General features: G+C 48.7%; 1 protein-coding gene across 1 annotated transcript in view; it reads right to left on the bottom strand.

The window, feature by feature from the left end:
- The window catches only part of FBXO41 (F-box protein 41), a 304,762-nt gene that overhangs the window by 85,452 nt on the left and 204,895 nt on the right, over window positions 1–14,415 (bottom strand). Inside the window, exon 5 of the mRNA XM_088458884.1 lies at window positions 69–151. Within this exon, the coding sequence (XP_088315010.1) occupies window positions 69–151 (83 nt within the window). The remainder of the gene's footprint in view (window positions 1–68; window positions 152–14,415) is intronic.

Raw genomic sequence — 14,415 nt, 5'->3', positions numbered from 1 at the left:
TATTTACTATACTTTGTAACCTAATGTATTACTTCTAAACCTATAAGTAAGAAAAGTTGGTGACTTACCCGACGCAGGAGGAGGAACGCTGATTGGACACTGGGTACGAGCCACGATTGGTAGAGCCGGACCCCTGGTGCCTGTCTGTCCTCTAGAGAAAGAGACAAAGGGACAGGTCGTTAGCGACTGGTTGTATTATTATACCGACTCTTCCTAAATATCACAGGAGACACTGACATCTGACACTCTGCCCTTATGTGTGCAGTCAGACATTAGTGATTCATGATTGGGGTAAGGGAGGAGACAGAAGCCATGGTAGAGACTGTTGAGGAGTGACCGAGAGGTGGCTACAAACTGTGAGGTGGCTACAATCTGTGAGGTGGCTATAGACTGTGAGGTGGCTATAGACTGTGAGGTGACTATAGACTGTGAGGTGACTATAGACTGTGAGGTGGCTATAGACTGTGAGGTGACTATATACTGTGAGGTGGCTATAGACTGTGAGGTGGCTATAGACTGTGAGGTGACTATAGACTGTGAAGTGGCTATAGACAGTGAGGTGGCTATAGACTGTGAGGTGGCTGTAGACTGTGAGGTGACTATAGACTGTGAGGTGACTATAGACTGTGAGGTGGCTATAGACTGTGAGGTGACTATATACTGTGAGGTGGCTATAGACTGTGAGGTGGCTATAGACTGTGAGGTGACTATAGACTGTGAGGTGGCTATAGACTGTGGTGGCTATAGACTGTGAGGTGACTATAGACTGAGGTGACCATACACTGTGAGGTGGCTATAGACTGCGAGGTGACTATAGACTGTGAGGTGACTATAGACTGTGAGGTGACTATAGACTGTGAGGTGGCTATAGACTGTGGTGGCTATAGACTGTGAGGTGGCTATAGACTGAGGTGACCATACACTGTGAGGTGGCTATAGACTGCGAGGTGACTATAGACTGTGAGGTGACTATAGACTGTGAGGTGACTATATACTGTGAGGTGGCTATAGACTGTGAGGTGGTTATAGACTGTGAGGTGACTATAGACTGTGAGGTGACTGTAGATTGTGAGGTGACTATAGACTGTGAGGTGGCTATAGACTGTGTGGTGGCTATAGACTGCGAGGTGACTATAGACTGCGAGGTGGCTATAGACTGTGAGGTGACTATAGACTGTGAGGTGACAATAGACTGCGAGGTGGCTATAGACTGTGAGGTGACTACAATCTGTGAGGTGGCTATAGACTGTGAGGTGACTATAGACTGTGAGGTGGCTATAGACTGTGAGGAGGCTATAGACTGTGAGGTGACTATAGACTGTGAGGTGGCTATAGACTGTGAGGTGACAATAGACTGCGAGGTGACCATAGACTGCGAGGTGGCTATAGACTGTGAGGTGACTATAGACTGTGAGGTGGCTATAGACTGTGGTGGCTATAGACTGTGAGGTGACTATAGACTGAGGTGACCATACACTGTGAGGTGGCTATAGACTGCGAGGTGACTATAGACTGTGAGGTGACTATAGACTGTGAGGTGACTATAGACTGTGAGGTGGCTATAGACTGTGGTGGCTATAGACTGTGAGGTGGCTATAGACTGAGGTGACCATACACTGTGAGGTGGCTATAGACTGCGAGGTGACTATAGACTGTGAGGTGACTATAGACTGTGAGGTGACTATATACTGTGAGGTGGCTATAGACTGTGAGGTGGTTATAGACTGTGAGGTGACTATAGACTGTGAGGTGACTGTAGATTGTGAGGTGACTATAGACTGTGAGGTGGCTATAGACTGTGTGGTGGCTATAGACTGCGAGGTGACTATAGACTGCGAGGTGGCTATAGACTGTGAGGTGACTACAATCTGTGAGGTGGCTATAGACTGTGAGGTGACTATAGACTGTGAGGTGACTACAATCTGTGAGGTGGCTATAGACTGTGAGGTGACTATAGACTGTGAGGTGACTATAGACTGTGAGGTGGCTATAGACTGTGAGGAGGCTATAGACTGTGAGGTGACTATAGACTGTGAGGTGGCTATAGACTGTGAGGTGACAATAGACTGCGAGGTGACCATAGACTGCGAGGTGGCTATAGACTGTGAGATGACTATAGACTGTGAGGTGGCTATAGACTGTGAGGTGACTATAGACTGTGAGGTGGCTATAGACTGTGAGGTGACTATAGACTGTGAGGTGGCTATGGACTGTGAGGTGGCTATAGACTGTGAGGTGGCTATAGACTGAGGTGACCATACACTGTGAGGTGGCTATAGACTGCGAGGTGACTATAGACTGTGAGGTGACTATAGACTGTGAGGTGACTATAGACTGTGAGGTGGCTATAGACTGTGAGGTGGCTATAGACTGTGGTGGCTATAGACTGTGAGGTGGCTATAGACTGAGGTGACCATACACTGTGAGGTGGCTATAGACTGCGAGGTGACTATAGACTGTGAGGTGACTATAGACTGTGAGGTGACTATATACTGTGAGGGGGCTATAGACTGTGAGGTGACTATAGACTGTGAGGTGACTATAGATTGTGAGGTGACTATAGACTGTGAGGTGGCTATAGACTGTGTGGTGGTTATAGACTGCGAGGTGACTATAGACTGCGAGGTGGCTATAGACTGTGAGGTGACTATAGACTGCGAGGTGGCTATAGACTGTGAGGTGACTATAGACTGCGAGGTGGCTATAGACTGTGAGGTGACTACAATCTGTGAGGTGGCAATAGACTGTGAGGTGACTATAGACTATGAGGTGACTATAGACTGTGAGGTGACAATAGACTGTGAGGTGGCTATAGACTGTGAGGTGACTATAGACTGTGAGGTGACTATAGACTGTGAGGTGGCTATAGACTGTGAGGTGGCTATAGACTGAGGTGACAATACACTGTGAGGTGGCTATAGACTGTGAGGTGACTATAGACTGTGAGGTGGCTATAGACTGAGGTGACCATACACTGTGAGGTGGCTATACACTGTGAGGTGGCTATAGACTGTGAGGTGACTATAATCTGTGAGGTGGCTATAGACTGTGAGTTGACTATAGACTGTGAGGTGGCTATAGACTGCGAGGTGACTATAGACTGCGAGGTGACTATAGACTGCGAGGTGGCTATAGACTGTGAGGTGGCTATAGACTGTGTGGTGGCTATAGACTGTGAGGTGACTATAGACTGCGAGGTGGCTATAGACTGTGAGGTGACTATAGACTGTGAGGTGACTATAGACTGTGAGGTGGCTATAGACTGTGAGGTGACTATATACTGTGAGGTGGCTATAGACTGTGAGGTGGCTATAGACTGTGAGGTGACTATAGACTGTGAAGTGGCTATAGACAGTGAGGTGGCTATAGACTGTGAGGTGGCTGTAGACTGTGAGGTGACTATAGACTGTGAGGTGACTATAGACTGTGAGGTGGCTATAGACTGTGAGGTGACTATATACTGTGAGGTGGCTATAGACTGTGAGGTGGCTATAGACTGTGAGGTGACTATAGACTGTGAGGTGGCTATAGACTGTGGTGGCTATAGACTGTGAGGTGACTATAGACTGAGGTGACCATACACTGTGAGGTGGCTATAGACTGCGAGGTGACTATAGACTGTGAGGTGACTATAGACTGTGAGGTGACTATAGACTGTGAGGTGGCTATAGACTGTGGTGGCTATAGACTGTGAGGTGGCTATAGACTGAGGTGACCATACACTGTGAGGTGGCTATAGACTGCGAGGTGACTATAGACTGTGAGGTGACTATAGACTGTGAGGTGACTATATACTGTGAGGTGGCTATAGACTGTGAGGTGGTTATAGACTGTGAGGTGACTATAGACTGTGAGGTGACTGTAGATTGTGAGGTGACTATAGACTGTGAGGTGGCTATAGACTGTGTGGTGGCTATAGACTGCGAGGTGACTATAGACTGCGAGGTGGCTATAGACTGTGAGGTGACTATAGACTGTGAGGTGACAATAGACTGCGAGGTGGCTATAGACTGTGAGGTGACTACAATCTGTGAGGTGGCTATAGACTGTGAGGTGACTATAGACTGCGAGGTGGCTATAGACTGCGAGGTGACTATAGACTGCGAGGTGGCTATAGACTGCGAGGTGACTATAGACTGCGAGGTGGCTATAGACTGTGAGGTGGCTATAGACTGTGAGGTGACTATAGACTGTGGTGGCTATAGACTGCGAGGTGACTATAGACTGCGTGGTGGCTATAGACTGCGAGGTGACTATAGACTGCGAGGTGGCTATGGACTGTGAGGTGGCTATAGACTGTGAGGTGGCTATAGACTGTGAGGTGACTATAGACTGTGAGGTGGCTATAGACTGTGAGGTGGCTATAGACTGAGGTGGCTATAGACTGTGGTGGCTATAGACTGTGAGGTGGCTATAGAGTGCGAGGAGGCTATAGACTGCGAGATGACTATAGACTGCGAGATGGCTATAGACTGCGAGGTGGCTATAGACTGCGAGGTGGCTATAGACTGCGAGGTGACTATAGACTGCGAGGTGACTATAGACTGCGAGGTGGCTATAGACTGTGAGGTGGCTATACACTGCGAGGTGACTATAGACTGTGAGGTGACTATAGACTGTGAGGTGGCTATAGACTGTGAGGTGACTACAATCTGTGAGGTGGCTATAGACTGTGAGGTGACTATAGACTGTGAGGTGGCTATAGACTGTGAGGTGGCTATAGACTGTGTGGTGACTATAGACTGTGAGGTGACTATAGACTGCGAGGTGGCTATAGACTGCGAGGTGACTATAGACTGCGAGGTGGCTATAGACTGCGAGGTGGCTATAGACTGCGAGGTGGCTATAGACTGTGAGGTGGCTATAGACTGCGAGGTGGCTATAGACTGCGAGGTGACTATAGACTGCGAGGTGACTATAGATTGCGAGGTGACTATAGACTGCGAGGTGGCTATAGACTGCGAGCTGGCTATAGACTGCGAGGTGGCTATAGACTGCGAGGTGGCTATAGACTGCGAGGTGACTATAGACTGCGAGGTGGCTATAGACTGTGATGTGGTGGCTATAGACTGTGAGGTGACTATAGACTGTGAGGTGGCTATAGACTGTGAGGTGACTATAGACTGTGGTGGCTATAGACTGCGAGGTGACCATAGACTGCGTGGTGGCTATAGACTGCGAGGTGACTATAGACTGCGAGGTGGCTATAGACTGTGAGGTGGCTATAGACTGTGAGGTGGCTATAGACTGTGAGGTGACTATAGACTGTGAGGTGGCTATAGACTGTGAGGTGGCTATAGACTGAGGTGGCTATAGACTGTGGTGGCTATAGACTGTGAGGTGGCTATAGACTGTGAGGTGGCTATAGATTGTGAGGTGACTATACACTGAGGTGGCCATAGACTGTGAGGTGGCTATAGAGTGAGGTGACCATACACTGTGAGGTGACTCTAGACTGTGAGGTGGCTATAGACTGTGGTGGCTATAGACTGTGAGGTGACTATACACTGTGAGGTGGCTATAGACTGTGAGGTGACTATACACTGTGAGGTGGCTATAGACTGTGAGGTGGCTGTAGACTGTGAGGTGGCTGTAGACTGTGAGGTGACTATAGATTGCGAGGTGACTATAGACTGCTAGGTGGCTATAGACTGTGAGGTGGCTATAGACTGTGAGGTGGCTATAGACTGCGAGGTGGCTATAGACTGCGAGGTGACTATAGACTGTGAGGTGGCTATAGACTGTGAGGTGACTATAGACTGCGAGGTGGCTATAGACTGCGAGGTGACTATAGACTGCGAGGTGGCTATAGACTGTGAGGTGGTGGCTATAGACTGTGAGGTGACTATAGACTGTGAGGTGGCTATAGACTGTGAGGTGACTATAGACTGTGGTGGCTATAGACTGCGAGGTGACTATAGACTGCGTGGTGGCTATAGACTGCGAGGTGACTATAGACTGCGAGGTGGCTATGGACTGTGAGGTGACTATAGACTGTGAGGTGGCTATAGACTGTGAGCTGGCTATAGACTGTGAGGTGACTATAGACTGTGAGGTGGCTATAGACTGTGAGGTGGCTATAGACTGAGGTGGCTATAGACTGTGGTGGCTATAGACTGCGAGGTGGCTATAGACTGCGAGATGACTATAGACTGCGAGATGGCTATAGACTGCGAGGTGGCTATAGACTGCGAGGTGGCTATAGACTGCGAGGTGACTATAGACTGCGAGATGACTATAGACTGCGAGATGGCTATAGACTGCGAGGTGACTATAGACTGCGAGTTGGCTATAGACTGCGAGGTGACTATAGACTGCGAGGTGGCTATAGACTGTGAGGTGGCTATACACTGCGAGGTGACTATAGACTGTGAGGTGACTATAGACTGTGAGGTGGCTATAGACTGTGAGGTGACTACAATCTGTGAGGTGGCTATAGACTGTGAGGTGACTATAGACTGTGAGGTGGCTATAGACTGTGAGGTGGCTATAGACTGTGTGGTGACTATAGACTGTGAGGTGACTATAGACTGCGAGGTGGCTATAGACTGCGAGGTGACTATAGACTGCGAGGTGGCTATAGACTGCGAGGTGGCTATAGACTGTGAGGTGGCTATAGACTGTGAGGTGACTATAGACTGCGAGGTGGCTATAGACTGCGAGGTGACTATAGACTGCGAGGTGACTATAGACTGCGAGGTGACTATAGATTGCGAGGTGGCTATAGACTGCGAGGTGGCTATAGACTGCGAGGTGGCTATAGACTGCGAGGTGGCTATAGACTGCGAGGTGACTATAGACTGCGAGGTGGCTATAGACTGCGAGGTGGCTATAGACTGCGAGGTGACTATAGACTGCGAGGTGGCTATAGACTGTGAGGTGGTGGCTATAGACTGTGAGGTGACTATAGACTGTGAGGTGGCTATAGACTGTGAGGTGACTATAGACTGTGGTGGCTATAGACTGCGAGGTGACTATAGACTGCGTGGTGGCTATAGACTGCGAGGTGACTATAGACTGCGAGGTGGCTATAGACTGTGAGGTGGCGATAGACTGTGAGGTGGCGATAGACTGTGAGGTGGCTATAGACTGTGAGGTGACTATAGACTGTGAGGTGGCTATAGACTGTGAGGTGGCTATAGACTGAGGTGGCTATAGACTGTGGTGGCTATAGACTGTGAGGTTGCTATAGACTGTGAGGTGGCTATAGATTGTGAGGTGACTATACACTGAGGTGGCCATAGACTGTGAGGTGGCTATAGACTGAGGTGACCATACACTGTGAGGTGACTCTAGACTGTGAGGTGGCTATAGACTGTGGTGGCTATAGACTGTGAGGTGACTATAGACTGTGAGGTGACTATAGACTGTGAGGTGGCTATAGACTGTGAGGTGGCTGTAGACTGTGAGGTGGCTGTAGACTGTGAGGTGGCTGTAGACTGTGAGGTGACTATAGACTGTGAGGTGGCCATAGACTGTGAGGTGGCTATAGACTGAGGTGACCATACACTGTGAGGTGACTATAGACTGTGAGGTGACTATAGACAGTGAGGTGGCTATAGACTGAGGTGGCTAAAGACTGTGAGGTGGCTACAATCTGTGAGGTGACTATAGACTGTGAGGTGGCTATAGACTGCGAGGTGACTATAGACTGTGAGGTGACTATAGACTGTGAGGTGACTATAGACTGCGAGGTGGCTATAGACTGTTAGGTGGCTATACACTGTGAGGTGACTATACACTGTAAGGTGACCATAGACTGTAAGGTGACTATAGACTGTGAGGTGGCTATAGATTGTGAGGTGACTATACACTGAGGTGGCCATAGACTGTGAGGTGGCTATAGACTGTGAGGTGGCTGTAGACTGAGGGGACCATACACTGTGAGGTGACTATAGACTGTGAGGTGGCTATAGACTGTGAGGTGGCTATAGACTGTGAGGTGACTATAGACTGTGAGGTGGCTATAGACTGTGGTGGCTATAGACTGTGACGTGACTATAGACTGTGAGGTGACTATAGACTGTGGTGGCTATAGACTGTGAGGTGACTATACACTGTGAGGTGACTATAGACTGTGAGGTGACTATAGACTGTGAGGTGACTATAGACTGAGGTGGCTATAGACTGAGGTGGCTATAGACTGTGAGGTGACTATAGACTGTGAGGTGACTATAGACTGTGAGGTGGCTATAGACTGAGGTGGCTATAGACTGTGAGGTGACTATAGACTGTGAGATGGCTATAGACTGTGAGGTGACTATAGACTGTAAGGTGACTATAGACTGTGAGATGGCTATAGACTGTGAGGTGGCTTTAGACTGTGAGGTGGCTATAGACTGTGAGGTGGCTATAGATTGTGAGGTGACTATAGACTGAGGTGACTATAGACTGTGAGGTGGCTATAGACTGTGAGGTGGCTATAGACTGTGAGGTGGCTATAGACTGAGGTGGCTATAGACCGTGAGGTGGCTATAGACCGTGAGGTTACTATAGACTGTGAGGTGGCTATAGACTGTGAGGTGGCTATAGACTGTGAGGTGGCTATAGACTGTTAGGTGGCTATACACTGTGAGGTGACTATACACTGTAAGGTGACCATAGACTGTAAGGTGACTATAGACTGTGAGGTGGCTATAGATTGTGAGGTGACTATACACTGAGGTGGCCATAGACTGTGAGGTGGCTATAGACTGTGAGGTGGCTGTAGACTGAGGTGACCATACACTGTGAGGTGACTATAGACTGTGAGGTGGCTATAGACTGTGAGGTGGCTATAGACTGTGAGGTGACTATAGACTGTGAGGTGACTATAGACTGTGAGGTGGCTATAGACTGTGGTGGCTATAGACTGTGAGGTGACTATAGACTGTGAAGTGACTATAGACTGTGGTGGCTATAGACTGTGAGGTGACTATACACTGTGAGGTGACTATAGACTGTGAGGTGACTATAGACTGTGAGGTGACTATAGACTGAGGTGGCTATAGACTGAGGTGGCTATAGACTGTGAGGTGACTATAGACTGTGAGATGGCTATAGACTGTGAGGTGACTATAGACTGTAAGGTGACTATAGACTGTGAGATGGCTATAGACTGTGAGGTGGCTATAGACTGTGAGGTGGCTATAGACTGTGAGGTGGCTATAGATTGTGAGGTGACTATAGACTGTGAGGTGACTATAGACTGAGGTGACTATAGACTGTGAGGTGGCTATAGACTGTGAGGTGGCTATAGACTGTGAGGTGGCTATAGACTGAGGTGGCTATAGACTGTGAGGTGGCTATAGACTGTGAGGTGACTATAGACTGTGAGGTGGCTATAGACTGTGAGGTGACTATAGATTGTGAGGTGACTATAGACTGTGAGGTGGCTATAGACTGTGAGGTGGCTATAGACTGTGAGGTGGCTATAGACTGTGAGGTAGCTATAGACTTTGAGGTGGCTATAGACTGAGGTGACTATAGATTGATAGATCATAAGGTGGACATAACTTTTGAGGTGGCTATACTTTGTTAGATGCCTATAAATTGTGAGGTGACTATACATTAGGCCTGATTCAGCAAGGAACGCACGGATAACGACGTTAAACAATCTGGAAGCCGTCAGCCGGCTTCCCGACTGTCATATCCCGGCGAGGGTGAAATGCCGGGCGTCTAGATGTAGACACCTGACATTTCCCCGACCCCGGGAGACAGGCGCCCAGCATCCTGATCGAAGGGAGGGTTAGGCATCCCCGGGGGGGGACTTAGGGTTAGGCAGCGGGGAAGGGGGGGGGTAAGAGTTAGGTATTTAAGAGGGGGGATTAGGATTAGGCACTTGGGGGGGGAGGTTAGGGTTAGGCACCCCTAAGGAGGGTTAGGGGGTTAGGTTAGCTTAGTCAGTACTTACCTGTCGACGGTCGGGATTTCCAGCGCTGTCGGGCTTCCGCTGCCGGGAACACTGCTCTGGTCGAACCGCCGGCCGTGCGGCCGGCGGTATTTCATACCGATTCCGTACAGACGCAAGCAAACGGCCAATGGTCGCAGTCTGCGCATCCGTCTGGGTCACAGTGCGCGTGCGCTGAACCGCTCACTGTGTCCGCAAAAGCAGGTGCAGTGAATACGCAGACCCAGGGAAAAGTGATTGACAGGAAGTACTGTTTGTGGGTTGATACGTGGAGTGGTCGGCTGAACGCAGGCGTGCCAGTGCCGTTACCGGGGGGTGCATAAATTATCCACTGAGATGACGGACGCAGCCTTGTTTCTCAACTCTTGCGGCAGGGTCAGGTCTACCTTTATTCTGCTCCAATGTTACTCAATGTTCCCGTTGTTTTCTCAGCCTTGCGCATCAGTACGGACGTCAGCGGACGGTGAAGAGGGCGGCATTATGTAGGGCTGGGCATCTGCATATTTGTGCTGCGATTGCCGTGTGTATGCATTCATTAGCATATTCTCGCAGCTGCCGGGTGCATGCGTCTGCATCCGTGCGTTCCTTGCTGAATCAGGCCCTTTGTGCGATGGCTATACATTGTGAGGTGGCTCTAGAATGTGATGTGGCTATGTGAGGTGGATATACATTGTTAGGTGGCTATAGACTGTGAGGTGGGCATAGAGTGATAGATTGTGAGGTGGCTATAGGTTGTGAGGTGGCTATAGGTTGTGAGGTGGCTATAGGTTGATAGATTGCGAGGTGGCTATAGGTTGTGAGGTGACTATACATTGTGAGGTGGCTATAGATTGTGAGGTGGCTATAGGTTGATAGATTGTGAGGTGGCTCTAGATTTTGAGGTAGCTATACATTGTGAGGTAGCTCTAGATTGTGAGGTGGATATACATTTTGAGGAGGCTATACATTGTGAGGTGGCTCTAAATTATGAGGTGGCTATACATTTTGAGGTGGCTATAGATGTGAGTTGGATATACAATTTGAGGAGGCTATACAATGTGTCGTGGCTATAGATTTTGAGGTGACTATACATTGTGAGTTGTACCTCTAAATAGTGAGGTGGCTATAGATTATGAGATGTGTGTATACACTGTGAGGTGACTGGACATTGTGAGGTGGCTCTAGATTGTGAGGTGGGTACACAGTTTGAGGTGGCTATACCTTATAAGGTGACTATTTATTGTGCGGTGGCTATACATTGTGAGATGGCTATATATTGTGAGATGGCTCTAGAGCAGGGGTCTTCAAACTTGGCCCTCCAGCTGCTGTGGAACTACACATCCCAGCATGCACTGCCACCTTTTTCATATAACAGCATGCTAAAACTATGTGCAGTGCATGCTGGGATGTGTAGTTCCACAGCATCTGGAGGGCAAGTTTGAAGACCCCTGCTCTAGAGTGTGAGTTGGCTATACCTTTAAGGGTGGCTATACATTGTGAGGTGGCTTTAGATTGTGAGGTGGCTATAGACTGTGAGGTGGCTACACATTGTGCGGTGGCTATAAATAAAGATGTGCATGTACGAGTATTTTGGAGGTGAATGGGAGGAGAGAATTTGGGTTGTGGCTGGAGAAATAGGAAAAGCCAGAGGGAGGTTTTCATGGACTAGATACAAGACTGTGTTCAAAGGGTGAGATCCCAGTAGAGAGGGACAAGTGGGAGGGGTGGGCTAGGTACAAGGCCTGCATTGGGGCAGATAGAGGGGATGAGATCTAGAGTGCAGGCAGAGGGAAGAGACGATAACAGAAAAGTGTTGGCCTTGTCCCCAGAGAAATGCGCGGGTTAGTAAAGTGCGTGGGGTCTGGCAGGTGGAATTTCTTGAGAGAAAATAAGAGTTGTGGTAAAACTTAAGGCGCTCATCCACTAGACGATTAAATTGAGTGATTGAACGATAACAATATCGTTATTGTTCAATCGTTCATTAATCGTTTGCAAGTCGTTAAGAAAAATGTCTAAAACGACCAGCGATGCGCGCTCCCACTGGTCGTTTAGACATCTATCATTGGGCAAACATGATGTACAACCTGACGATAACATCAGGTTCAGCATGTTAGGAGATGATTGATGTGCCTACACTGACTGACTGCTCGTTCAGTGTAGGCACATCACAGACTGACAAACGACTGCACGATTACAATGTCGTAATCGTGCAGTCCTTTTCGTGTGTTTAAGTGGATGGACACCTATACTCAGTTTTGTTAACAAGCCCAATGCAGGAGCAGGATAGGAGAGAAGGAAGACTGGTACACTGAGGAATCACACTCTCACACAGAGAAGGGAACAAGTGACCAAGAGAATAAACCCATAGAAGCCAGGTGCGTCAGGGCGGGTGCCCGGTGGACCCTATGGACTTAGAAGAAAGAGAGTTAACAAGGGTAAGTTTACCATAACTCTTTTCTTCTTCAGGAGCCATAAGGCTCCACAGGGAGACAATGGGAATGTCCCAAAGCAGTTGTTCAAGGGCAGGGATGCTCCTGAGCTAAGATGAGAACCCGGCGCCCGAAGGAAGCATCCTGAAAGGTAAATGTATCAAAGGCATAGAACCTATGAAAGGTGTGGACAGAAGACCATGTGGCCGCCTTGCATAGCTATTCAGCTGAGGCGCCACGGGGGGCTGCCCACGAGTGATCCACAGAGCGAGTAGAATGAGCAGATACTGTAGCCGGAACAGGAAGCCAGTCTGCGTGTAAGCCTGTCATGCGAAGCTATCTGGCCAGAGTCTGTTTGTTAGCTGGCCATCCCTTCTTATGGAATCCATATAGGATGAAGAGGGAGTCCGATTTCCTGATGGAACTAGTACAGTCCATGTACTGTAGAACTTCAGAACACAGACCAAATCCTAAGAAGCCTCACCTGCCAAGAGGTCTGCCGATTGAAAGGCCGGAACCACAATTTCCTCATTAAGGTGGAAACGAGAAACCACCTTGGGAAGAAAGTCAGGCTGTCTTTGTAGTGTATGTAAGCGTCCTGAATGTCCAGAGACACCATAAAGTCCCCAGGCTCCATAGCCAGGACAATAGAGCGGAGACTTTCCATATGAAACCTGGGCACCCTGGTAAACTTGTTCAGAGACCCGAGATTGAGGATAGGCCAATGAGACCCGTCGGGCTTCTGAACTAAGAAAAAGGTAGAATAATAGCTCTTCCCTTGCTGTGAGGAGGGGACCGGAATTATTACTCCTGAGAGTAGTAAGGATTGAATGGCCTTTTGGAGCAGCAGGGCCTTGCTTGGGTTCGATGGAGGTCCTGTGCAAAAGTACTGCTAGGGGGCTCGCCTCAGGAATGAGAGGGCATATCCGTGGGAGACCACTTCTCTTACCCAGGCATCTGATGTGGTCTGATGCCAGAACTGGGCGAATTGAAGAAGTTGGCCTCCCACCCTGGGAGCCCCCAGGGAGAGGCCCGCCCCTTCATGCTGAAGGCTTGTCCTCAGGTTTGGTAGGTGGACATCTAGTAGCTTAGGTCTGCTTGGTCCTAGGCTTGGAGGCATTAGTGGATGCTTGATGCCTTGGAAAGGATTGACCTATCGCTTTTCCTTGATGACGAAAGGACTGAAAGGATGACATCCGAGGCTTTGCATTATATGCAGAGGGCAAGAACGTCGTCTTGGAAGCTGCCAAGGTAGTTACAATTTTGTCCAATTCTGGGCCAAACAGGATATCCCCAGAATAAGGCAGAGACTCCGAAGCCTTTTTAGAGTCCGAATCTGCCTTCCATGAGCGGTGCCAAGCAATACAGCGGGCTACTACAGAAGTGGCAGATGCCTTGGAGGCTAGGAGAGCCGTATCCAGAGCTGCTTCACCCAAATAGGAGGCTGCATCTCTAATGTGAGATATGTAGGACAGCTGTTCCCTCGAAGCAGAGGGAAATGTATCTTCTAAGGTCTCTGCCCAACTCTCAATGGCTTTTGCCACCCAGGCCGTAGCCCTAGCAGGACGAGTAATAGCTCCTGTAAGAGAGTATATATATTTTAGACAAGCTTCCATCCTTCTATCCATAGTCTCCGTCAAGGAGGTTGCAGTATGGATAGGTCAGGTGACGTTCTTATCCAGACCTGTCATGTGGTAATCCACTGCTGGGGGAACTTCCCATTTAGTGCAATCAGTAGCAGGAAGAGGGTAAAAGGAACTTAAAGGTTTAGGCAGCTGAACTCTTTTACTGGGCATAGTCCATGCCTTGCTCATGTCATCAGATAGCTTGTCAGAGTGAGGAAACTCTGGTAAAACTACCTTTTGTCGCTTAAACACTGTCTCTTTTGCCTTAGGAGCGGATTCTGTCTCTTCTATTTCAAGGATAGATTTTATAGCTCACACAAGTGCAGGTATATTCAATGTAGAGATTGGTTCTTCCTCTCCCGAGGGGGAGTTAGAGTGATAGAGGTCTGTGTCTTCGGCCTCCCCAGATAACTCGGAATCTGATAGCTGGGAGGACTGGGAAGATAACACAGCACGCTTAGTAGGTTACTGGGTAAGGGTCTCTCCTTTTGCA

The sequence above is a fragment of the Taudactylus pleione genome, unplaced genomic scaffold (assembly GCF_031769625.1).
Source record: "Taudactylus pleione unplaced genomic scaffold, aTauple2 ptg000861l, whole genome shotgun sequence".
In the NCBI taxonomy this organism is placed as follows: Eukaryota; Metazoa; Chordata; class Amphibia; order Anura; family Myobatrachidae; genus Taudactylus; species Taudactylus pleione.
This window is presented reverse-complemented; position numbering and strand designations above follow the sequence as displayed.